At 45.8% G+C, this 26,840-nt stretch overlaps 1 protein-coding gene across 1 annotated transcript in view; it reads right to left on the minus strand.

Annotated features, from left to right (window-relative positions):
- The window catches only part of PCP4 (Purkinje cell protein 4), a 54,786-nt gene that overhangs the window by 5,934 nt on the left and 22,012 nt on the right, over positions 1-26,840 (minus strand). The window contains exon 2 of the mRNA XM_045506825.2: positions 23,660-23,711. Within this exon, the coding sequence (XP_045362781.1) occupies positions 23,660-23,711 (52 nt within the window). The remainder of the gene's footprint in view (positions 1-23,659; positions 23,712-26,840) is intronic.

Consider the following 26,840-nt stretch of genomic DNA (forward strand, 5'->3'; position numbering starts at 1 on the left):
CAGACTGCCAGGTCTGTTACCTGGAGCACTGGGTCCCGAAGACACCAGGCAGTCTACGGATGTGAGGACCAGGATCTGTCAGGCAGGGCAGCAGACACGGTCCACACTGTCTACCTCTCCTTTATCCATCTATGTCACCAACCGTCTTCTCTCGCAGAACAAAAGGCAAGCTGCAAAGCAGCCCCAAGCCACCAGACCTTCCTGCCTTTGAAGGGCAGAAACTCCCTCAAACAACCAAAGCACAGAGCTCTGCCGACAACGAGAGCCCAGTGGAGAAACGGCGCCCCCTGGGGCTCGGGACATCTGAGGACTCGGAAATGCCACAACCTCCCCACCAGGAAGCAACCCAGTCCTGTTCAGAGTTACATCCTGCACGGCTCTAGGTGTTTCTCATGCCACTTTCCTGGAATACTATTGCCTTTTCCTTGCAGAAGCCGAGACAGGAAATGGCTCTGCTGTTTGGCATTTTACGACATCATAAGAGAAATGTTCAGGTAGCCCTTCTTAAAGAGGTCACTGTAATAAGAACCAGTCTTCATGGAGCATTAAAGAGCTCCTCCCTCACAGACGTAAGTGGATTTTCTTTTACGGACCATTTGACAGCAAATGAAAAATAGAGAATCGCAAATATTGGAGGAAGGAATTACTACGCGGTGAAGACAATCCCAAATGGATATTACGCGTCTCTGATGTGGTCATGAAAATCCATCGAAAGGGAAAACGGTCTGATGCACTAAAGTCCCGTTGGCGTGACTTGATTCTGATAAACACACAGTCTAGCACTAGAGGAGAGGTCATCAGATCAGCCTTACAGCCCACCAGCCGGCTCTTCCTGGGCACCTTTAGGAATCCGCAGGGCTGCCATGACAAAATGCCACAGACTGGGTGCCCTAAACAACAGACACTTATTTTCCCCAAATCCTGGAGCCTGGAAGCCCGAGACCAAGGTTTCAGATGACGTGGTTCCTCCTGAGGCTCCCTTCCTTGGCTTCAGTAGCCGCTTTCTGGCCATGTTCTCACATGAACTGGTCTCTTCCTCTTCCTTAAGGACGCCAGTTAGATTGGATTAGAACCCACTCTAACGATCTCATTTTAACTGAATCATCTCTTTAAGGACCCTATATCCAAATACAGTCACATTCTGGGGTCCTGGGGGTTAGGACTTCAGTGTATATATTTGGGAGGAGACACAGCTCAGTTCATAATAGCCCCTAATCTAATTTCGGGGCCTTATAGGTTTTAAAGGAGCTTTGTATTCTGTGTCTCATCTGGCATCTGCAGGAAACATCCACTGTCCCCATTTTACAAAGGCGCAGAGACGGTAATGTGCCTTGCCAGAGAGCATCCGGTGAGTGGCGGCCAACGGCTGATTCAGAATTCCTGTCTTGCTCCAAATCTTGTTTTTCTTCCCTGGTCTATCATTACTTGCAGTTCCTTAGACATAGGCCAGGAGGACAGCCTTCTGTGTGGACCAGTTCACGTGGCTCAGGGGAGAAAAGAAACTTAAACAGTCCAAGTGGAAACACATGGTATGGTCTACCAGCTTGGAAAATCTGCCCGTTTACCAGGCGGTCCAGGAGAATTTACACCCAATTCCATCACTCAGCAAATGGCCTGGAACGTCTTGACTGGGCCCTTCACTGTCTTAGGAGCTGGGAGAGAGCTGGGGACACACACAAGACCCTGCTCTCCTGGGAAAAAAAAAATTAGAAGGTAAATGCACGGATAAGTAACAGAATTTCTGAAATTCCACGAAGAAAGCAGGGTGCTAAGCGGGAGAGCGGGTGTGCATGCTTTAAGTGGTCAGGTCCGGCCTCTGGGACGGAGGCGGATGTGGGGCAGAGGCCTGTCCCCCAGGGGAGCCTAAGGCCCACCTGCCAGGGTGGGAGAGGTGGCAGATGCCCTTCCCCCCCGAGAAACAACACTTTTTGAAAAATTATTCTTCACTTTTTGAAAAAACTATTTTTCACCCATGCATTTATAATCTAAGTGGCAGACTTCAACCCATTAGCATAAATTCTTCGGAAATTAACAGACATCCGGTCGTCCCGGGCATAGCAGCGCTATTCATGGACCTGCAACAACTCCGGGTAGGATTTTAAAAGTTTGAAATCCAGCGTCGTTCTAAAATACGTCATGTCGAGCCACACGCTTGATCACAGGAACTCAAATATATCAAATATATTTGTTTCTATGCTTACAATGATGTAAAGTCATTGCCTAGTCATACTGGCAGTAAGTCGTGAACACAGGGGCGTGTGAGCACACACACACACACACACACACGCAGACACACACACACACACAGAGGTAATGGCTTTCGTTTACATGCTTATAACCCTCCATATTTTAAGGCTTATTTTATAGACACAAATTACCTCCTAAGGCCTAATCCTGTAGATCAGAAATTCGCACATAAGCAGTAAATTGGGATATAATTGTGCTGAGTAGGAGTTCGCCTTGATTAGGAGGCAAAGCACAGAGCGTACTATAAAAGGACCTGAATTTTAGCACGCCATCAAGAAATAACAGTCATTTAACTTAAGTATGACTTGCAAATAGGGTGTTTCCATGCCAAGTTTCGCAGAATGCCCTACCTTCTTTCAACGTGAAATGTTAAGTTGCAAAGAGCGCACGTCTTCCACATCTGCTGTCCTTGACACCTGAGGGCTTGGGCTCCTGGCCCCGGGGCTGGCCGCCCGCCCCCTCCCGCACCAGGGCCAGTGTGGCTTCCTTTGCAAGGACCCACCCAGCCCTCCAGGCAGGGAAAGCAAAGGGACAAGTAAGACATTGGAATTTTTATCCCTTAAGCCTCAAGTGGGATCACAATCCACGCAGAGAACAAGGCATCTAGTGTTAGGGAAAAGGTTCACTCCTGCAGAGGAAAAACAGTCATAAACTGGTGTATCTAGTTCCTAATGATGATGGCATGGAGCATCCATTTAAAGAAACGTCAAGAAAATCACGTTCTGGAAAAAGCTGGAAATAAACATGGGGAGGCCACAGAGCTTTCAGACAGTCGTTCCCGAGCTGAAACAGTGGGCGTTTTAACTCTGCTGGGCCGGAGTGAGGAATCCCAGCAGGCTGGCGCCCAGCTCCGCGCTCCGGGCGGTTTCTCGCTCCTGCCCGCTGGCTGGAGATTTATTGAACGGAGGCTGCTGGTGCAGAGAATTGCAATTTTCCAGGTCTCTGCTAAGTGGCAGAGATTAATGAGCGGGGTCAGGCATTAGCCAGCAAGGGGGCTTTCTGCCTCCACCGTGTTCTCGCACCAAATGAAAACCCATTTGCCATCTCTCTCAGTTTCCCATTTCCCAAGTTAGCGCCCTTTCGGTCCTCACAGTTTTTACCGAGAGAGAGAAATTCTCTTTCGTCCTAAAAGAGAGGCCATGTTCTCCACAGTTCACGTAGGGTTGTGTGGCTGCAAAGCCTCACTGCATCAGCTGAGAGCGACAGCTTCCTGCCAACCCTCCAGGTCCCCTGACTCCCATTATCTTGTTTCTCCCACCCCTCTGTGGATGCCCCTTGTTCAGAAAAGATGCCCACCCCGCTGCGGCATGCAGGTAATCAGATGAGTGCACATCTGGGGGGATCAATGAAAAAGAATAAACACTGATGGATCAAAACTTCCCCCAAACTCACTAAGTCTAGGAAGAGGACAAAAAAAGGTACAATGTATGACTGGGACATTGTGCTGCACACCAGGGACTGACACATTGCAACTGACTGTACTTCTATTGAAAAATAAATTAGTTTGAAAGATTTTTAAAGATACAAATATCATCAAAAAAAGTAGTTTTCCTATTGGAAAGGCAAAGCTGGCTCCTAGTTGTTTCAGTCCGCTGGGGCTGCCTTAACAAACACCACAGGCTGCTGGTCGTCCTAAACAACAGGAATTTATCCTCACACAGTCCAGGAAGCCGGAAGTCCAAGGTCACGGTGCTGAGAGCCAGGCTCCTCTGAGGCCTCCCTCCTTGGAAAGTGGGCGGCTGTCTTCTCCTTGTGTCTTCCCTCTGTGGGTGTCTGTGCCCCAATTTCTTCTTTTAAGGACACCAGGCACCTTGGATTAAAGCCCACCCTAATGACCTCATTTTACCTTAATTGCCTCTTTAAAGATTTCTATATCCAGTCACATTCTGAAGCACTAGGTGTTAGGGCTTCAACATATGAATTTTAGGAGGGGACACAATGCAGCTCATAACAGTAGCCAAAATGCCTGCACCTTCTAGGGGGAAAAAACAGACAAGCAGGTGAGGTATGATGCGAAACAGCTTCACTAGACAAGGCTCAAATTCAAGTTCCAACTGACTGAGCGAGGTCAGATTTGCCTTTCTGAGGTTCGCATTCCTCCCTTGGGTTTGAAATAGGGGAGAGAATGTATCGAGGCTTGTTTCTCTCTCAAGATGTTTAGAGGCGCAAGAAGAGCACGCACTGGCTGTGTGCATCGTGTGAATGACAATGAGCGATGCGGGGCTATCACCCAAGACGGGGACCTGCCGACGGGCTCGCCCAGTTCCCTCTCCTTCCATCTTTTCCCTCCACCACAGGTGTCCTGGGAGTAGAATTTGGCTGCCCAGGTGTAGGGCCAGCCAAACAGGTGCCCTGGGGCAGGATCTGAGAGGGCAGAAGTGAGCTCCCAGGGGAGGCAGCCAGACAAAGGAAGCTCCCACCTCTGGCAAGCACAGAGGCAGAGGCATCGACTGGGTCTCTCTGGGGCAGCAGGCAGACATCCATTGTCCTGGGCCCAGTGTCATGGGCCAGGCAGCAGCGACAGTAGTGGGGCTTCTGCTAGAACAACTTGCTGTGTGGTCGAGTGTTTCTGTATTCATTGGTCCTGGCCATGCAGGAATTCTGTAAGGCATGGATTCCCTGTAGTTACCCCTTTCCGCTGAATCTAGCAAGAGTTGCTTCTGTTTTCTGAGCCACCGTCTCCCACAGGCACACCGAGCTTACACGGGGCTGCGGAGGAGAGGGATGCTATGGAAGGTAAAGAACGACGCCATGTGTTTTGAGATCAGATGGGGGCTTTCATTTTACCTGCATAGAAAATTCTTTAGTACATCCTGGAGAATAACTTGAAGAAAAGGAGGTAAATAAGAACCCTTTTGGAGGTGAGGATAACTCGTCAAATGTTTCTTTCCTCTTCTGAGCACATGGAAAGAATGAAAATTCCTTCCCAGGGATCAGCAGCTAACTTCCTTAACAGTAAACCACTCAGAAAAGCCACAGTTGTCCCCCTTCCCGCTGTGAAGACTTGAAGCTGACCCGGGGGGGTGAGGGGAGGATGGAGAACAAATCAGTCACCTAACACCTTAGACCTGCACTCCACACAAGCCAGCAAGGTATGTAAGTGCTCAGGAAACTCCACTAGCTGAAATGTGTTGTGGACAAGACTATTCCTTGCCTTTACTTACCCCCTTTTTCTTATAAAAACCTCTGATTTGGGACTGAGGACACAGTTACCCAGAATGAAGTTTCCATCCTTCTTGCTATTTGGTGACCTAGGTTCTAGTCAATATGATGTGGGTTAAAAAGAAAGAAATCTCATTAAAAGAAAGCTGACAGACACCCTTAGCCCTTTTTACTTATTCCTGTTTCGCACTAATTGGAATGCAGATGCAATGGCTGGTGCTCCGGCAGCCATTTTGGATCATAGGTTGAAAGTCTTATGCTGAGGATGGCAAAACAGTAATACTTGAAATGCTCCTTGAAATTATTCTGACTGCCCTTAACTACCTACCTCTGGACTCCTTTTATATGAGAGTTGGATAAATTTTATTGTTTTAAGCAATTGTTATTTCAGAGTTTCAGCTTCTTGTAGATGAACCACATCTACTGACATATATCTTATAATAAATGTAATTCATTTGAGAACATTTCATTTTAGGCTGATAACAGAAATTCAAATATACATCCCTGTGCACAGTATGGCTTCATTTTCTTCCCTTAACTATATGATCATTCTTCTGATATACACATTTGCCCAGTTTCTGACACGGATGGCCATTTCTTTATAGAACTTAGTACTTTTAAAAAAATCTTGGGTTTTTTTTCCTACAGAAATATTGCTTCTATATCCTGTAACCTTTGCCAACCATCACTCTCCATCTTCCCTGCTTCATTTATTCTTTTTCTTCTCCTGGGGCATCAGTTTTTCCTCCACACCCATCCCCTTACAGATTTGGAAAGTGTATAGATTTTCATGTGTTTGAAAATCTAGGAAATAAATGTGAAATAATAGGTGCAGCTCCTAGGAAGGCATTCTCTCCAACCAGGTTTTAGTCCCTTCCCTTCATTCTGCTCCAAGTCCATCTTTTTTCTTCCTTTCAGAGCATTGGAATAATTTGAGTGTTTTCCTGTCTTTTCAGAAGGGCGAAACCTTCTCAGACTCATGTTGGCCCCAGCTTCTAAACTCCAAAGTACCAATTTTAAAGGATTAAACTCTGCAAATTTCACCACCATAGAGGATTTTCTAAAGTTCCCCAGTTTGAAATAGAAAGAAAAGTCAAATGCAATCATAATCCCAGGACATGTTCAGGTAGCCTTGAAGGAGAATTAGTTCACCTAATTAATATAAAAAACTTGACTTGAGAACATTGAGTGTCCACCTCCCCTCACCCCATCATTCTAGAGAGTTTGACTTTAAAGCGGAAAAGTAGGATCTCAGGCAGATGGACTGCATTCCGGGGACTCAGTGCAGGAGGAAAAAGGCTGATAAGAAGAAAGGCCAGAATGCCTTAGGGCTCTCGTGGAATTAGTCAGGCTCTGTGAATGCCTTGGAAAGCAAACAGCAATGTGGGTTGAAAAATCACCACAAGGATGCCAGAAAGGTACCAAAGCTGTTTTCAGACTCTTCTCCTTCCCTGTGCTCTCTGCAGCACTGCCTGATTAGAGGTACTTTCTCCAGCAGCGTACCAGCATCGAGCATCAGCCCCGATCAGCTCCTCTGCATCCTTCCTGGACCCCTGCCAGCAGCTGAGCCGAGGGGCTGTGCTATCTTGCCGGACACATTCTCTTTCCGGCTCTTCAGCCCTGTGCCTCTAATCCAGGCAGACAGGTGTTTCCCTTTGTGGATTTTCAGGGATTACAAGCTTTCTTAGACGCACAAGGCTATCGGGCAGATGCGCCCGTTGTGTATAAAGAATTTGACTTTGGGTGCAAAGCTCTGATGCTTTGAAAGGGGGTCTGTGAAGCAAAGCTAGAGGCAGGTCCGGATGCAGCCGGGCTGATTAATGCTCGCTACTGCTCAACATTTCAAACCCAGGACTGCAGTCAGCCTTGACTACCCACCCCCCATCCGTCATGCATCACCTCATTCCTTACCCTTTTCCTTTGCAACAGAAAAAAAAAAAAAAAGAGGAGCAGAAACAGATGAGACTACGTCCATCCCCGACTTACCATATTTTAAAATGCCCTCCAAACGTTCTGACCATGACCAGGCAGTCCACGTTGAAATATCCGAAGGACGAGGGTGGGCTCTTCACAGAGGCGTGTGCCTTTGTTCATAAATGTGTATTTCCGTGTAAACAGAGACCTGCATTCAGTTCCAGAAACTGCTGTTCTGTGGGTTTAAACTGCATGCACAGCCCCCTGGCCCCACAGCCTCAGTCTCCCTTCCATGTTCCCTTTTGCAGATTTCAGGCAAAAACATTGCTTCTATTTGCTTTTTTCTAAAGTGATACTTTCTTAAGGGCTCACAGCCAGACCCATGTTGATTTGCCGGAAAGCGCTTTTTGGAGGCGAGTCCTTTTAAGGTTCGGGCTTTGTTATCGTACTTACCAGGAAGACAGGCTCATATATTTGTAAAAAGAGAATCAAATCAAACACCCAAGAAAAAATAAAGTTATGTGGTTTCTGGGCTAGGGAGCCGAACCACAAACAGCACCTCTGTGTCAGAAGGATGAGCTCACGGTAGAGTTTGGGTTTTAATTTTAAGCATTATTTGATAATAATGTGCTGACAACGAATCCCAAGGAGACATGGAAGAACGTTTTTCCAGCAAGTGGACAACTGCTGAAGTCCAGACTCCTACAGATTCAGGCGAAGAATTCAGATGTGGGCTGTGCCTGGTCGGACAGCCACCACCACTGCTTAGCCAAGACCTTTCGTGTGACAGTGTGACAGGGGGGCCACCAAGCCCCCCATCCAGAAGCTCTTATAAACCAAAACTCAAGCAGAATATTTTCATTTCAAGAACTCCAACCCCCGCCCCCGCCTCAAATTCCAGTGTCAGGCAACAGGATGAATGATGATTCAACTCTGAAATAATTTTTTTAATAAAACATATTTTTTCAAAGGACCAGCCTTGAAAGATCATCCTTTGAAGCATTCTAATTATTCACAGAGGTAGTGGAAGCATTTCTTTCTAGATCAAAAATGGAAGCAGTGAGAAAATGCCCTTTTTGGTTGCAGCAGCTCAAGGGAGCATTAAATAGAGGCTGATGACAAGAAACGGATGAGAGAAACCAATTTAGGTAGAACGTTAGAGGGAAAGTGTCTAACATCAGTCTGTTAGAGAATAGAAGGGTTCCCCGGAGCGGCGGCATCTGACCTTTTGCTGAAGTCACTTTAAGCTGCGCTGAGGCACGACACGGCAGGGAGCTCTCCTCCGCCAGCTGGGAATGGCCAGGGCAGCTTAACAGGCTGCTTCCGCCCAGATATGTAATTGGCAAGATTTTTTTTGTTTTGTTTTGTTTTGTTCAAATCTGAGGTGTGTGAAAAGACAAAGACAATATCTTTTTTGCACGAGTCTCAGTACGTCTTCTAAGACCCCATTCGGGCCTTCCATACACAGATCTGGCTTATAACTTCAAAATTATAGTGCAATTCCTACACACCCTGCTGTCATTTAAGATATCACTGGGCTGTGGGGAGAGGGTATAGCTCACATGGTAGAGCCCATGCTTAGCAAGCACAAAGTCCTGGGTTCAATCCCCAGTACCTCCACTGAAAAACCAAAGAAACTTAATTACCTCCCCACTGCAAACAAACTAACAAAAAAAAATTACTAAAAAAAAAAAAAAAAAGGAGATGTCACCGGGCTGGATTTGTAGAAAATGCCAGTGAGACATTTTTAAGAAGTAGCTGCAACTCAACATTCGATTGCCGCAGGGCTGGAGAAGGTACATGCCGGCAACTTCACACACGATTCCAAAGAGGCAGGGAACCCGGTGACAGCTCCCAGACCCACACGGGAAATGGTTATCAAGTTTCAAAAGAAAATTGGAATACTTTCTGGCTGCAAAACCACAGTAACAATTTAATTTTAGGGGTGAAGGGAGAGCTGACAGCAGCCTCTTCATGTGCACAGGTGTGCCCATTTCAGCCCTAGGAGGCCACCCACTGCTTTGTGTTCCCATCATGCATGGGCCATTGTTGTCTACACCTGCCCTCGCCTGGAGGCCAGTCACCTGCAGGGCAGGTTGTTGCAAACCCGAATGCACACTACCGAAACATCCAGAGAAATAAGCCCTCTTTCCATGTTTGGCCATCAGCTGGTTAGAAATACAGTTTGTCCCTATAAAAGGCCGTATTTTTCATTTTCACCCATTTTGTTGAAATAGTTCCATTATTTGTTATCACATGTTCCCGGCTAGTAACAATCCCGTTCAGATTCTGGACATTGTACCTTCTTTCCTTTCCACGGCCTCCACCAAGAAATAGCATGTGATTTCCCCTCTGGACTCCCAGGCAACAAGCCCCTGATGTGTGCAGAAAGATCAAAAGAAGTCAAACCTGCTATAGTGTCCCGGGAAAAAGACAGAATCAGAAAGTGTCAAAATTAGACAAGAGTCTAAAGACAACATCGTCCCACAAAGAGGACCTTGGGACCCAAAGAGATGAATCGATTCACCACGAGTGAACCCCCACTAGCAAATGGCCAAACCACAGAATGGCTGGGACCAGAGGTCTTGGGGATTCACCCTTCCCCCACACCTTTACGAGGAGGAAATGAAGAATCAGAAAAGGTTTTCTCGCCAGACCCTGCAGCCGTGCCGGCTAAGAGATGCAGCAATCGGGAAATGGCTAAAAAGTAGGGTCTTAAAAGCAATTGACTAAAACAGAAAAAGCACTGCCAAGGAGGCAGCCTGGTGTCAGCTCTTCCATGAGTAGACCCAGTGAAAATTTCATGCTAAACGTTTCTCTACTTCTTTGTGAAACAGGCAACAATTATTGAGTACAACTGCCTGAGAGGAGCATTTAGAGCACTCTTCACGGCCAGAAAGTGCATTATAATAACAAGCAAGCATCTTCAGGGGCTGTTTCTGATGACCCTGCCTGTTTTTAAAGCACACTGTAAAAACACAGTCTTTACGGACTGGTGGGAAATTGGATTTCGGTGAGGGCACATGGACTCCAACTGCCAGGAGGTTTATGTTTGCACTGAAGCTCTGAAACCCTGAAGTTTCAGAAAGCTCGGAGGCAGGCAGACTCGGCGTCTCACCGTGATTGGCACACTGAGCGCCTGCTGCGCGGAGGGAAATGGGCTCTGCCGGGGAGGGCGCTCGGTCCCACCGCGCTTGGGTCCGTGAGCGGAGTGTGACTGGACGAGCCTGAAGCGGGAATGGCTTCACTCGCACCAGCACCGAGCATCTCCCTGACATCCGAGGAGACTTTGCTTCCCAAATGAATGCCAGAGCACGGTTCAATTTTCAATTATCCCCAGGGTCTGGGATGGTGGAATGGTAGAGAGAGAAGAATATGCCTTGGAAATACTGAAGGAGCCACTTGCCAAGCACAGAAGTAGCAGCAAGCTTCCACCGCACGTAATGGTAAGTGACAGTAAGGAGCGTTCTCAGAAACACGTGCAGAGGCCATGTCGCTGTCGGCCCGGGTTCCACCCTTCCTCTGGCCCCTCATCGGGGGCTATGGGATCAGTACATAGTTCAGCTGATCGCTGGTCTCCTGGATTCCAGGTCCCAGCAGGAAGAAGGAAGGTGGCAGCTGCAACAGGACGGCAGTGGCAAGAACCCAAAGGAGTCCCAGAGGGTTGATGAGAAGCATCTCCTCTTTAGTTAGCTTTTAGAGAAAGAGGGTAATCTTCAAGAGAAATATAATTTTAATGTCTTATTAAATTAAATCTAGTAGTATGCAAATAATTGCCCTCACTCTTGACAAGCGGCAATTTTGTAAATAGCAACAGCAGCAACAATAACAGTAAATACTCCAAATTAATGCTGGAAAAAGCAAAGTCTATAAATAATCGCCTTTTATATTCAGTGACCCCACACACTGGTTATCCTTCTTCCCTCTTGAACTTTTGAAGTATGACTTATACTCAAGGGGCTCCAATCCTCATTTCTTTGGGAAATATTGTCACCATGGTGCCCAAAAGAACAATCCCCCTGGTTGTGCAGGGAGGAAGAGGAATGCAGGATTGGGCTCTGCTTCGTACTGAATTAAAAGAAAGGGATGGTCATGCCTTGTATTTTGTTAAGCAGCTGGGCTCGCAGTCACAAGCTGGAAGTTTAACTCAAAGTTCTGAAACTCAGGAGTCCAAGAGGGACTTAAAAAAAAGCAAATCTTCTCCCTGATGCCTCCCCAGGACAGTGGAGGCAAATGTTAGCGTCTCTTTTCTGAAACGCTGGCTGGGAGAGCACAGGGCCGTCCACCGCAGATCAACACTTCAGCCCCAGGCCACGTGGCAGCTGGTCCAAGCCTCCCCCCGGGGCCACCTGGAGTCCTGGCGGTCCCGCTCCTCCCCACCTTCCCGGTGGCCAGAGCAGCTGAATGAGTCTCCCCAGACACAGTGCCCTCCCTTCCTGAAGGCAGCTTTTCTGGAAGCCCACAACGGGTGGTGTCTGGCTTCCAGCCTCAGCTCATTGGAGGAGGTCTGACCATGCCGCTCACCCCTGTTCAGGCCCTGGTGGCCCCAAATTCCAGGAGGCTGGAGGCTTCTGTCCTCTCCCTCCTGCTCTGACACAGTTGAATTCAGGGGGAACCTGACCTGCTCTGCGCTCACACCCCCATTCCCAGCGGGCCGGTCTCCAGCAGGGTTTCCCTTCAGACCAGACCGAGATGTTCACACCTCTGCGTCCGCCCCCTCCATCTCTGGCCACCTCCCTTGGCTCCAAATGACACCTGAGCGGGGCCAGGGGGTGGCTCAAACTGACAGCATGAACACACATTGATCTTTACAGAGGCAGCCTAATTGCTCTGAGAGTGTCGACTATGTCCTCTTTTCCTCAAATATCTGACAGTTTTCCTTCTTTTAAAAATATTAAGCCAACCAAGGACACTCTAGTTAAAATAGAAAGATGATATTGATGGCCTGATTTTTTCTTTTTTTCCTGAAACTAGTCTAGACTTTGTGTACAAAAATCACGCCTGCTCTGTCTTTGTAAAGCTGCAGTCGCACAGTATAGCAGGCTACGTCTGTAATTAGGGAAGCCTGAGGGGGGCTTTCCGGCGACCTGGCCCAGAGCCCAGCGAGAGAAGGGCAGGCACGGGTAAGAGGCAGTGCAATTTGTCACCTCCTGCCCCCCCTCCCCGATCCACTCTCCACCCTTCCCCACTCTCCACCCTTCCCCACTCCTCCTAAGCCTTGTGCTGTGGCTTTGGTTGGATTCCTCCAGCGGGTGATACTAGAGGTAATCAGAAAACTGAAAAAGAGAGCTCTGGGTGGTTTACTTCATTGCTCCCTTCTCTTCTAGGGTTGCCAGACAAAATGTGGACTATTCAGTTAAACTTGAATTGCAGGTAAACGACAACAAATAACAATAACAAATGTTTAGTGTAAGTATACCCCCAAGTATTCCGTGGGATATACTTATGCTATTTTGTTTCTTGCTTACTGGACATTGAACTTCAATGAGGCACCCTGTATTTTTATTGGCTAAATCTGGCAACCCTAAGAGTCTGCAAAATTGCCCAAAGATCAGCTCTGTCCTTCAACAAAAGACCACGGCCCCTGTGGGTTACCCGTCCGCACACACCCTTTCTGGATTCTGGGCCTCCCTGCAGGCCCTGCCACTGCCAGTCTGTGTGAGTTTCCCTAAACCCTGCCAACACCTTTGCAAATGGTCCCTTTGTAGTCAACACTCCTCAAATTGCTAGTGGAGGAGCTCCTCCCCAGACCACGCCTGACACGCCCGTCACTAAGGATGCCCCGCTTCACTCTCCCAGTGTTGCTCTTCCAAGGTCCGCCATCCTCAGCTCTGAGTGCCCTCTCCAGCACATGTCAGGTGCCTAGCAAGTACTTCCTGAATGAATGAATGAATGAATGCTCAGCGCCAAGCTGGAGTCCAGAGTACTTTACGGCCTCCCTTGTCTGGTTACTAAGGACCTAAAGGTCTGTATCCAGGAGGGATTCTATTCCAACTAGCAAAGAGTAGAGCTCGGTCTGGGATGTACGTGAAGGAGGGCAGAGCAAGAGAAGGGGAAGGAGCCCACGGGTTAGCAAAGAAGCGGTTTACGTGCATCCCAGTTGACTATCCCTGCAGCATGAGTCACTTCAGATTAGCAGCTTAAACACAGAACCGAGTATTCTCTCCCCCAGCGTGGGCTCAGCGGGGCATCTCCTGGGCAAAGTCCCCCACGCGATTGCAGCCGGACGGCCCTGCGGCTGAGGCACCTGGAGGACCTCCACCCACACGTCCGCCAGCCGGGCTGGAGAGCTGGTACGACCGCGGGCTGGGGGGCACCTGTCCACAGGGCTGCCCGCGGGCTGCCTGGGCTTCCTCACAGCACGATGGCTTTAAGGTAGTGGGAGTTCTTGAGTGGCAGCTGGCTTCTCCTACAGCAAGCATTCCCAGAGAGAAAAAGGTGGAAGGTGCCAGTTTCTTAAGGTCTGAACCCAGAAACTCACAGGCCTCCCTCCCCTCTGCTGTGTGCTGTTGGCCTGAGGGGTCCCAGCTGCCCGAAGCAAGAGGAGGGGCTTAGAACTCCCTCTCCTCTGCAGCTGTCTTTACTCCTCTTCAAAATCTGATCCCAAAACAGAAATCATACAAAATCGCAGCCAGTACACAAAGTGATCCAGAAATATTCACATGGTGATTAAAGTCAGGAAAAATATACTACTATACAGAGAATAAATAAACAAGGACCTACTGTACAGCACAGGGAACTATATTCAATAGCTGGTCATAACCTAGAATGGAAAAGAATATATCTATATATCTATATCTGTATCTATATCCAGATAGAGATAGAGATAGAGATATATGACTGAATCACTATGCTGTACACCAGGAACTAACACAACATTGTCAATCAACTATACTTCAATTAAAAATCAAATAAATAAATAAATACAATAATAATAAAAGGAAGGGAAGCTTTATGCCCCTGACTTAGAAAAGTAATTAGAGTCAAATTAATTTCCATACAAAAAGGTTTCCAATGACCTAGCTGCAGGACAGCAGTGTAGAAAGCATGAGGGGAAAATATATCATGAAATGAATAATATATATTTAATTGTTTTTAAAAATACATTTGTATGTGACACCCTCAGACCAGCATCACGGCAGGTAATGTGTGCAGGGACCCACTCTCAGGAAGGCCCAGGCTTGTTTAATGCTCTGCTTAATACTTTTTAAGGGGGGAGGGTATAGCTCAGTGGTAGAGTGTGTGCTTAGCACGCACAAGGTCCTAGGTTCAATCCCCAGTACTTCCATTAAATACATAAATAAATAAATAAATCTAACTATCTATCCTCTGCAAATAGAATGTTTAAGTACTTTTTAGAAACGAGCCTATGTTTTCCATTTTCCCTTGGACCCTTGTCCTTGGTAGAGAGCGAAAGAGGTAAGGGACAGTTAAGAATGAGCTTATAGGGGCTTGTCTTCCAGAGCCTGTGGCTGGGTGATGTCATGCCAATCTCGAGACAAACTCTGCCATGTGATGACCCATGGACTTTGTTCTCCTGATTCCACCCCAAAAAGCAGGAGGCACCTTCCCTCTGTGAGAGAAAGCCACATTGATACAGCCAATCCTCTAAACTAGGTTTTAGCCCAGGATCAAAAAAACTCAACCACACTTTGAAGTCACTCTTAAAAAGAGGATTCAGGATAAAAAATATGTGGCATACATCTATCTACAATGGAATACTATGCAGCCATTAAAAAGGATGAAAGTTTGCCATTTGCAGCAACATGAATGGACTTGGAGGGCATTGTGCTAAGTGAAATAAGTCAGAGAGACAAATACTGTATGATATCACTTATATGTGGAATCTAAGAACTACAATAAACTAGTGACTATACCAAAAAAGAAGGAGACTCACAGATAGAGAGAACAAACTAGTGGTTCCCAGTGGGAAGAGGGACGAGAGTAGAGGCAAGATAGGGGGAGGAAATTAAAAGGTACAAACTATTAGATATAAAATAAGCTATAAAGATATGTTGTACAACACAGGGACTATCGCCAACATTTTATAATAACTATAAGTGGAGTATAATCTTTAAAAATGTAAATTGCTACATTGTATATCTGTAACTTATATAATGTTGTACCCTAACTATATTTCAATAAAGACAATTAAGAAAAGAAAGATGATTCAGAGCCAGTCTGTTCTTAGCCTAATTGAATGAAAAGTGGTCACTTTCTGAGCACAAAGGACCCACTTAGGAGAGAATATCAATTGTACTTGGAGTGAAATAGCACCATTTCTCGACTGAATCACCTGCATTGAGCCAAATCTTCACAATTAATTATATCGATTCGAAACTCCCACTCATTACTGATTAAGAAGTTGGAAGAAACCAATCATTTGTGTTGCGTGGACATTACATAAGCTCACAACAATCCCCAGGTGCTCCTGCCAAAGCTATGTTCTAGAATCTCTGGCAGAAAGCTTTCGTGTGAGACCCAAGGAGACTTCGGCCCTCTGGTCTGAGCAAGTCCCATGGTTGCTCTAAGGATGTGCCTGGGGGCGTTCACAGGGGCTCGGAGGCGCCTTTCCCCCACACAACTCAAACAGAAGAGCAGGTCCAGCCTAAGAGGAAGTCTTGCTCGAAAACATCCTTTCCGAAGAAGGAATGTTAGCATTTCTACACACCTTTATAATCACAGATGTACCCCCCCCAATAGGAACCCTACAAATTTAAACCATCTTATTATGTAGCTCAGGCTGAAATTGGTTCTCTCTTCTGAAAACGTGCTGCTGTGCAAATTAATTCTACAAATAAAACTATGAATGCATCACCAACTTAAAAGAGCAAAATGTTTCCAGGCACTTGGAGAAGTATTATTTCCAAACAAATAATTGATGAGTGAATATGAAACATTCCTGTCTCCTGATTGGAGCCAAAGAGACAAGGGCCCCCATTGTCCTGGTACAAGCTACGTCGTAGCCAAAACAGATCTGGAGTGGCAATTCTTTTGGCATAATTTCTAACCTCATGTTTTCACAAAATTCTTTCTTCAGTTAGTCTAAAGCTAAGTAATGTTTCATCTCAAAAAGAAGGAAGGAAGCAAGGAGGCGAGGAAAGAGAAAATACAGAGAAGCCCACAGATTAGAACATCGCTTCCATTTTTTTGTTTTGAAAATTAACATGGCTTTCCCTGTCATTAGTCTAAGATCTCACCTGTTTGCCAGGGGCTAGTTAACTGCACTGATGACATGATGGTTCTGTTGAGACTATGGTTTCCAGCCTGGCCAAGATGTACGTCTGTTAACCTCCTCCAGTCATATGGGCTCCGACCACAGCCCACCCTATCTGCCAGTTTACAACCAAGACCCACCTGGTCAAGAGAAAACTCAGGAAAGAGTGTACTTGGGGACACCTGGTGTGTTTAGACTGGGGGCCAGATGACCTGCAGTCTTCCCTCCTCTGATTTATGCGACTTGTGTTAGGTAGTTAGGTAAGTGGGGACACCAGGGAGATAAGGTGGAGGAGAGAGAGGAGGGTCTGGAAGATGGCGTTATGCCCATCTTCAGCATAAAGGGGCCTTACTTCTTCTAAATGAGTGCCAGCAAGAAACCACTTAGAACCTGGCAGCCACAACTGCACGATAGTGACAAGGACCTAACGAGACACAACCCAATGCTCATTGTAATATAATTAGCATTGCGGTTTAGCTCCCCCGCACGCCACCCCCACGCGCTTTTCTGTGTGCATCATGGGTAAGGACACGCACAAAAGGGGACGAGCATGACTAAGCACGCCAGGGGCAAGAGCCATCAGTCAATCAGGAGACCCCCTCTGAGCGAGGGTATAGAAGTAGGGGCAGACAAAGACCACTGCCCTCCACCCCTGGGTCAGCCGGCCTCCCAGGCTTGGAGGGGTTCTTTCCCTCCGCTAATAAATCCTTTAAAATCTTTCGCTGCGCAATGCTCCTGTCTCCCATCTGAATTCTTCTCTTTCAGGTAAGAAAAGAACTGGGGTCTTTCCCCTTCCCCTTTTGGGTAACACTTGGACCTATCACCTGACTTCCTGAGGATCTTGGCCTGACATGGCCTCCCTACCCTCCCCCAAGTCTGCCATGGAATCAGCTGTGTGTGAGAGCGTTTTAACCTACACAAATGCACACAGAGGTAGGGAACCGTAACCAGGAACAGGTAAAAATCTCTGCTTTTATTAACAAGGCTTCAAGCATGTTTACTCCTAGACACTGGGTCAGAAGCATCGTATTTATTGAAGGTATTACCAGCACATTGAAGTTATTATAATGTTCCACCTGAAGGGGAAAAAAAATCTTATAACCGAGATTGGCAATAATAAATTCCCTGTCAACACTGATCCCTAACAGAGCCCCACAAAGAATCGATTCACTTGTTGAACAGTATTACCCATTGACTAGCTTTGTGTGCAGACCTGACGGTCGAAAGGCCTGGCTTAATAAGCAATTCCAATTTCATTCCAGCCCCGTCTGACTCAATATCACAAGCAACTTTGTGTATCCACGTATTCCTTCTGGAATAGAGATTCTTTGGCGTGTTCGGAGCCAACACCACAGAGGGCACATCCTGCTAACAATGCCTGAAAGCCGGTTAGTGTTTCATCCATCCTTGTTTTGAATTTGTTTTCTGGTTACTTCAAATACAGAAAGAGAAGGGGAAAGGGGCCAGGCGACCCCTGATGGAGAGCAGAGCCATCTGATTTTTCACCTTGAAGGCTCTGTGTGTCTGCGGTATTCACGGCAGCACGTACAGCACTTCAGCGCGGGTGGATGCGGGGCTTCGTGCAGCCCGCGGTTTTATTGCTCTAGCAAGAAACAAATTTAGAGCTTTCTGGCACAGGAACAGTCGCACACCTTGGTGATTGATAACTTCGGGGAGGTGCTTTTCCCAGAGCCAGATGCAGTCTGAAAGTTTAACCAGCTCATTTCTGATGAGCAGGGCGGCTCAACATTCTAAGGTGTCACTTTCCCTTTTCGAAGAGGCTTATTAGGGATTAAGCATGGTAAATTTCCACCTAAACTCCTACCCAGATTTGGGCAGAATTGGTGAATTACATCCTGTGTGGAGCAGAGCTCCCCATGCCCCTGGCTTCCAGCCCCCTGCCACAGCAGCCTGCAGAAACACCACATCCACATTCTCTGCATCCATCCCTGGACTCAACGGTCACATCCCGTATCTTAGGCAGAACTGAGTCACGTCTCCGCTGTAGGCAGTTACAGGCCGTGAGCCCTCCGTGGTCTTTCTGGAAATTGCATTTCCTCTTCTTGTCTCCCATCCCAACCTCCTGTGTTCAGGAACCAGATCAGTCCAGCAGCATCTCCCACCAGAAGTGACTGTCTCTCTTGGGTGTGGTAGTGAGCGCACAGTCCCCTTTCCTTCCCGGCCCCAAAGGCGGTCCCTGCTTTCTCCAAGCTGATCTTCCATCCTTGCACAAAGACCTCATCCCACACACTTCCACAAACCAAGGAGCGGTGATAGATTAAAGGTATCCCAGGTAAAATCTGCCCAAATCGATTTGTAGGCACGGAAAAATCACCCAGGACACTGAAAAAAAAACTGGGGATCAACTGGGCAATCTGGAGCCAAGAGGGAGGGGGCACGGGTGGGGTGTGAGGTGCTTTGGGAATAAATACTTGAATTTTACTTCTTATTTGGAAAATCAGACTCAGATGAATGGTATATATTTATCTATGAATGTAGGTCCTTCTCAATCAAATTCTCTCTACAACTACTTGATAGCAGAAAAATAAAATTACTCTCTGTGCGAGTGTGTGTGTGTGTGTGTGTGTGTGTGTGTGCACGCGCACATGTGTGTGTTCCCTCAAATCCAAAGGTGAGATAAACTTAACTGTCTGTGATTTTGGTTTTACTCAAAACAAGGAGAGGAGATTACCCAGTCAGGTAACATTTCATCTTATTCATTATTAGTAATGATGTCATCACATTGACACAAACTGAGTCTTAGGTGCTCCTAGCATATTCCCACACCTTCTAGCAATTTCTCAAGCCATAACCTCTTTTCCATATGGTGGTTGAATTTTTGCTCAGCTCCTTGCACCTCAAAGAAACGAGAATTGCTGCAAGCCCCACAGGTAGGTCAGAACAAGATCTGCCTTCTGAGCCTGTGCCTGCAGCCTGGGCTGACGGGAGTCTCTTATCTAAATCAGGTATGTCCATATGCCTTTGCCTCCAACGACAGAATTTGGGAAACAAATATGTTACCGCTCACTAAGTCAAGAGAAATCCATTCCAGCTTTAGAAATTCAATTTAGCTTGAGTAAGCCTCCAAGCTCTAAAAGTAAGCTCCATCTGAGTTTATTACTCATAAATCTTTCCTTGGAAGTCTCCCAGCAGCCACTCTCCTCCCAGCATTTTCCTACTTTTGTATGTCAATAAAGAACATTAACTCTTGAAGTCTCTATGGATGATGAGAATCGAGATACAGATCAAGATATTCAGCCAGAACACCCAGCTAGTTAAGAACTACAAAGAAAAAGGATTTATAAAGTGTCTTTTGACAACAAGATACCCAGCCAAATTATTGTCTTACAAAAAAAACTTTTGATTGTGTCCAAATGGTAACTAAAGTGGTGAATAAGCTAGATTCAGACGGTTGTGTCTGTACGTATCAACACGTTTGAATTTAATGTAGCAGATGAATTGTAACCGGAGCTATAAACTGTTTCCCTCAAGTAGGGCATTATACCCAGAAACAAACGACGTCCTTCGCATAAACTCATCAAATAATAAAGGTACTTTGTGCATCTAGGAATGAAAATCTCTGAACCAACAAGATCCTAATTAACTTATTTTTTAAATTAAAAAATTAATATAACCCCAGTATTTCTGGGAAAAAGAAAAAAACCTTTCTTCACACTGCGGGTGAGATGAGGGGCATCTGGATCTGCTGGGTTGTGTATCCAGAGGTTGGCATCCTTGAGAGTAAGGACGATTTCAGGGTTGTTCTGGATTGTATGGGGTGGATGTGTCATATTTCACGTCAGTTAGTACCACAGCAACAACAACACAAAAACAAATCCTGGAAGAATTCAGATCCCAGCCAATGGCCCTCTTGAGATAATACTTAATATAATAAAATTTCAGCAGAGCCCAAGAATTTGGATCCCTCTGGAGTTTTAATGTATCTGATTTGGGTCTTCTGATCCAAAGTAGAATTTCAAGGCACCCGTAATTAACTCCCTTTGTCTTCATTGTTTTTTGTTAAACGAAGACCTTGACTCAATTTATACTAGTTAAAATAAGGACATTCTGACTTCTAGTCAGCTAATGAAATGTGGGAATATTCACTTTATGATTAATTGACTGCTATCTAAATCTCATAACATTTTGATCATCTCTGCTTCGTATTTCTAGTCTCATGGGTCCCTCTTCCTTCACCCTATGTAGGCAGCTTCATTTGTATTAATAGGAAATATACATTAAGATAAAAGGTCTCTCTAGACACCTGCGATGGCGGAGTTACATAATTTGAATTTCAGGGGAATGCAATCTTAGGTTAAAATAGAAATTCCAAGATGGTCTTTTCATATAACAAATTTAAGAATAAAGAATTAAGCAACTTCAGATTTTTTAGAAAACTGTCTTTTAGACCATACCTAGAAATCTTTCCCCCAATTTTTGTTGAGTTTTTATTGACTTTCATCTTTGTCTGTTTTTAGAGGCAAAAGCACAAGCTTAGTATTATAATAAAATATCCTGTACAGATATCAAAATGAGCACTTTTTTCTGAAATGAAGGTAGAACATGTTAGTAACAATTTGAGTTTACATAGCCCCATGATTCTATAACTACCAAATAACCTCGGACTTCTGCTCAAAAAATGAATATCCTCTAATATCTAGAATTAGATAAAGAGAAGCTTTACCTCCTAGCACCTTGGATTTTTTCCCTTCTATTAACTTTTATACCTTCAGAAAAGGCACGCTGAATTTTCACTAGAGTGGATCGATTTTTATCTGAAAGAAATTTCATGCCTTAGCGTAGCAGAAGGTAGCGTCTTCTGTAACAGCTGATAATTTCATCTCATACAAGGCACGGAGCATGAAGACTTGCTCTGAAGTATCTACGGATGACAGGGGAAAGCCGGGCTGCAGAGGCATCGAACACAAGGGATCTCGTCCTGCCTTGGCCACCACTCGGCCTGACCCCGACTCCAGGCTCCTCCTGCATGACACAGGGCTTGCCCTAGAGCAGCGGTTCCCACAGTGTGGACCGGGCACCCTGGGGGCGCTTCCTTCCTTTGAGGGATCCCACCAGATCAAAATTATTTTTTTTATAGTATTAAGGTATTCTGCTTTTTTTTAATTTCATCCTCTCACAGGTACACAGTGGACTTTTCTAGAAGCTACACAGCACAGGATGTTATAACACACTGAATGTAGAACCTGCGGTTATAACAGATTGAATGTATGAAGCCAGACATTAAAGAGATTCGCAAAGATATAAAACTCTTTTGCTAAGTATTTTTTTCTGTCTTGGAAAATATCATTACTTTTTATTTTTTAAATGTTGTTTATGTTACCCGTCATTTATTTATTTATTTTTATTGACATATAGTTGACTTACAATGTGGTGTTAGTTTCTGGTGTACAGCATAGTAATTTGATCATACATTTATGTACATATATGTATTCTTTTTCAGATTCTTTTTTGTTATAAGGCATTACAAGATATTGAAGATAGTTCCTATTTTTAATGAATTAATAAGTAGACCTTTAAAAAATTTCTCCAGTTTAATTTCTAATATGGAAACCATCAGTAAATACAGCTAACAGAAACAAAAGTTCTTTGGGGCCTTTGAGAATTTTTAAGAATGGAAAGAAGTCATAAGAGCAAAAAGTTTGAGAACAGCCACAGGAGTAGGGGAACCTCTCAGGAGTCCTTCAACTATAAAACCCCATGATTCTGAGATTGGGAGGGTCCATGGACAGGAATTCCAATGACAAGATGGAGGTGAATCTATGAACACAGAAAATCGGGACAGTCCTGTTTGGCAGTCCATCCTTCTCCATTTGGGCAGCTGTCATTTGTTCCTCCTCTGCTGTCCGACCTCCTTGCCAATAGCCCACACCCACGCCAGCCCATACAGAGAAGAGGGGAAAAGCCGTGGGTGTTGTGAAAGGCTTGTGAAAGAACTTACCTTCTCCCCCGGCCCCAACCCCCGGACTGTGATCAGCACATTCCTGAGCACCAGCCCCTCTACTTATTGTTACAAGGACCTTTCCACCCCAGGGGTCACCACACTGATCCCGCCCAGTAGGATGGCCAAAGTAGGTGGGTGAGCCAGCAGACCCCAGACGAGTGCACCATGAAGGAACATTCTAGAACTTTGCCTTGCTCAGGCCTTACTCAAACTCAAGAGTGTGGTTCTGGGGCCCCTAAGGAATGCTTACAGCTGGAGATTGGCATTGTCCACAGTTGGACAAGTGAGCACCAGCACAAATTCCATCCGGCAGGAAGCATGAATAGTCTTCCACAGAGCATGAGTTCACTTTGTAATTATCAAAAAGTAAGAACACCCAGAATCTATCCTCACCGGAACCGGAACCGGAACCCTTGACACATACTGGGGATTCTTCACTATCGCCAGTCATCCTCCATCACAACCGCTAAAACTGGGGAGCTGCACTTCCTCCCGGCTCCGGCTCCTTCAAAGTCTGTGCTCCTCCCACTCCCAGCCACACCCCAGCTCCCTAACTCGCAGCCTGTTTCCCCATGCATAAAATCTGACGATCATTCCTACAATTTAAGGCCAAGGTGGAGACTGGACTCAAGGATGCAAATGCTCTGTCTGCTATTATTTTTATCTGCTGGTGAATCCCGCAGCAACACTCGCTGACCCAGGACCACCCCCGGGACCAGCGCTGCGCTCTGTACACCGCGGGGCGCCGAAGCCAGTTTGGAAACCTCCTTCCCTAGCTGAGCGCTTCACAGTTTTCAAAGCACTTATCTCATTTGGTCTCATTTTTTCCTCACAACAACGCTGGTGATTCTCACCAACCCTAATGAAGAAAGCAGAGAACTATATTTGCACTGCAATTATCATGTCGCCCCAAATGGGAGTCCTCCTTTTGGACTACATTCTTATCACTACATTTAGCTCAGTTTTGTTGTGTTTTGTTGTTGTTTTTGTAAAACCAGACCACAGTGCTCACTTTAAATTGCTAAAATCCACTCTACACCAATGTGCAGAATATATAGCAGCTGATTTACAAGGAAGTCACGATCCACACCTGCCACGTGCCCAAGGCTGCCGATGGGAAAAAAATGTAAGTAGCTCCACAATTCACGGGGTCTTACCATTTTCGCCAGGCGTCTTGTCTTTTCCATTGGTTGCCCCAGCTCCTTGTCGCTAAAGGCAGTTAAGAAAAAGAGAGAAAAGAAACTGTTATCAGACATGTTTCAGAATTATTTTTCTCCCCCTTACTGTTTCAGATACCTCTCGCATCGTGTCGAGTTCTGTGTTACCTCAGCTCAGGTGGTTAAAGTGTGATGCTCATGAAACTAAGATTCACCCAAGAAAGGAGCTGCTGAGATTCCGCAGGCTGCTTCCCTCGACCAGGTTCACTGCTTTGTGAATGCAGTTCACTGGTCACAAGGGAAGCCAGCTGGGGGGCTGCTGATGGAGCACAAGCTTGCTGAAAAATATGAGGGAACCAGCCAAGAGTCTGTGCCGAATGTGAGAAGGTCAGAACTGTCGCTTTTGACGGTGATTTCATTGCTATGTTCTTATTCTCATCGCTGTGTTCAATGTCTTATCTTCAAATAAGTTTTAATTAACTAAAAACATCTTATGTCGACAGTCAGAGTTTCTCCTATTCTTGAGTTATTTTTCTGTCGGTGTTTATGCCTATTCTGTGTATTCTCATTCTGCCAGGTTGACTCAAAGGATGAATACTTTAAGGTTAGTCTTGAAGCTTCAGGAAAGAGTCTCTGGCTATGTGGTCTGGGGAGCCTTGAGCAATGCATTACCTATGCAGACATAGAAGCGTGTTTTCTAAAGCTTATCCAGCTACTGTTTTTAAATAACACATTCAGAATTGTTCTAGTCTGTGGAGAGAGAAGTATTTTGTCAATCTAATTTCCTGGTCATTATCAAAAAATATGCTCTTTGAAAAAATTGAAGCAAATGTGAAGTCTCTAACTTTCAGGGAGAAGAAATGAGGCCAGGCAGAGAGCCTGATTTGTCCAAGGTCACATAGCTAATTGGTGGCACAGTCGAGACTGGAGACTGGACTTCCCTGCCAAGGTTAGCGTCTTGCAGGAATCGTCATTGTTATGTAACTGTCTGAGCAGGATCCTGGAAGGAGAGGCAGGGCACCGCACAGGGAGAAAAGCAACACAGGTGGCTCCCACCGGCGGTAAGCAAGCATGCCCTCACACTTTATATTTGGGTCTAAGACTTCAGCCTAAAAACAATAGCAAAAAATAATAATCACTTTCCATTATTGTTCAATGTTGTCATGAGAAATTCTCAGGTCCTTAGCCAACCCTTGATTAATGGTGGCTGAATCATCTGGGAGGATCTTGCTTTCAAGTTCTGATTAGTGTAAATAACTAGGGTGAATGACGTAGACTTAAGTTAACAAAGTCAACCACCCTGTGTACACTCATCACCTTGTGCAGATGATATCTCGAGAGAGAGGCAAAGTCAAGTCTCCCGTTTATCATCAGCCCCACCACAAACAGACACACACGCGCGCACACACACACACACACACACCCCATCCCAGTCCATGCGTATGCAAACGCCCACCCAGGTCGGGTTGGGGGGTGGTGATGCTGTGCCTCATAAGGAGAAGAAAAACCACTTGTCTCCGGCAGGAAGGGAAGGGAAGGCAACAAGCTGGAAAGGTTAGCTTTTGAGGGTTCCTTCTTCACATTTAATTTGAAACATCTTGAGTTTTCAGAATCCAGACCTGCCCACGCTCCCGTATAAAAAGAAGGTTGCAATTGTTAGCCAAATATTAATTGTTTTTCAATAAACTCCTTTTAGTTTCCCAGCTCATGGCATTATTATCTAAAGCACTCAATCTGTAATATACATCCTCTTGATTTTTTTTGATTTTTATTGATTTTTTATTTTTAATGGAGGTCCTGGGGATTGAACCCAGGACCTTGTGCAAGCTAAGCGTGCGCTTTACCACTGGGCTATACCATCCCCCACAACACATCCTCTTGATTTAAACCAAATTACACATTTCTTAAATAGAGCAGATTGGCAGGTAAATTGCCACTTTCTTCTTGCCTGTGCAGATTTCGTCTCCTCTTTTCAAACACAAAGTTGGTAAGTTTGCTGCCTGCGATGGAAATCTGATCGCCATTGTGAAGGGTCAAATCACTGGGGGCTGAACTAGTCCAGGGTTTAAACCCTCCATCCTTCCCCACAGAATTCATAGATGACTTGGAAAACAAAGCAAATTCCGCAGAATAAAAGGACAGGGTTTTAGAGATGAATAAAGTCAAATTAAATGTTATACAAGTGCAAATTAGGTGCCCACTCAACCCAACTCTCTTCAAAGACCTTAGCCATCGACAGCTTTCAAATGTCATGAATACTTCATTCCATAAAAGATCACCTTTTAGAAATCTGAAGAAAAGCAAAATGAAATGTGCTCAGGGGAGAAAAGGACTCCCTTTTTTAGGATTTCTAAGACGAGCTTTTGTGTGAGGTCTTATTTGTTGGAGGCAAAATGAAGCCGATCGATGTCATAAGGAGATGCTGTCTTGGATCAGAAGATGATTCGGACAAAAGAGAACTCGTCGTTGAAAGCATCTCGTTCCAGAGTTCGTCGAGACCTCGAGACATTTTTAAGGCAATGCTGAGAGCAGTAGGGGAACTATCCAAGAGCTTTCCTACTCCTGCGGGCTGTGCTGGTCACCACACATGATTGTTTTATCACCAGGTGAGGTGGCTGAAGTTCCTCTGACCCATTCTGGAGAGGACCTGAGTCAGGCTGGGTGCTGGGTCCCGAGGCCGGACATCCTCCAAGTGCCCCTGGGCACCACAGGCTCACTGGACTCTGATAACAGCCCTAACCAGGTAGATACTGTCACTGCCCTCATCGGCCTCGCTCTGCACATTGTACACTAAGGCAAAGAGAGGACTTGCTCAAGGTCACACAGCTGGGAGGTGGCAGAGACAGAACCCCAACCCAGAGACACTGGCACCGGAGTTTCCCCTTGAACCACTGAGCCTGCGCATCTCCCAGTGACCTCCTGAGACCCTCCCCCTCGGCAGGTGGGGAGATCCCTGCGTGAAGGTCAATGCGACCTCATTAGCACCCTCAGGCAAGAGTTTTAAGGACACTTGACTTAACCAGAAGCAGCAGAGACAAACCAACAGTCAGGGGCTCAGTTGCAGAGTTGTGGTGAGATCTTTTTTAAAGTTTAAATAACACAAGAACTCAGAACTAGATTCTCTAAAAATCAATGAATGGATGGATGTTCTCCGAAAGTCCAGTAAGAAAAAGGTTCTCTT

Source organism: Camelus bactrianus, chromosome 1 (genome assembly GCF_048773025.1).
Source record: "Camelus bactrianus isolate YW-2024 breed Bactrian camel chromosome 1, ASM4877302v1, whole genome shotgun sequence".
NCBI classification, from domain to species: domain Eukaryota; kingdom Metazoa; phylum Chordata; class Mammalia; order Artiodactyla; family Camelidae; genus Camelus; species Camelus bactrianus.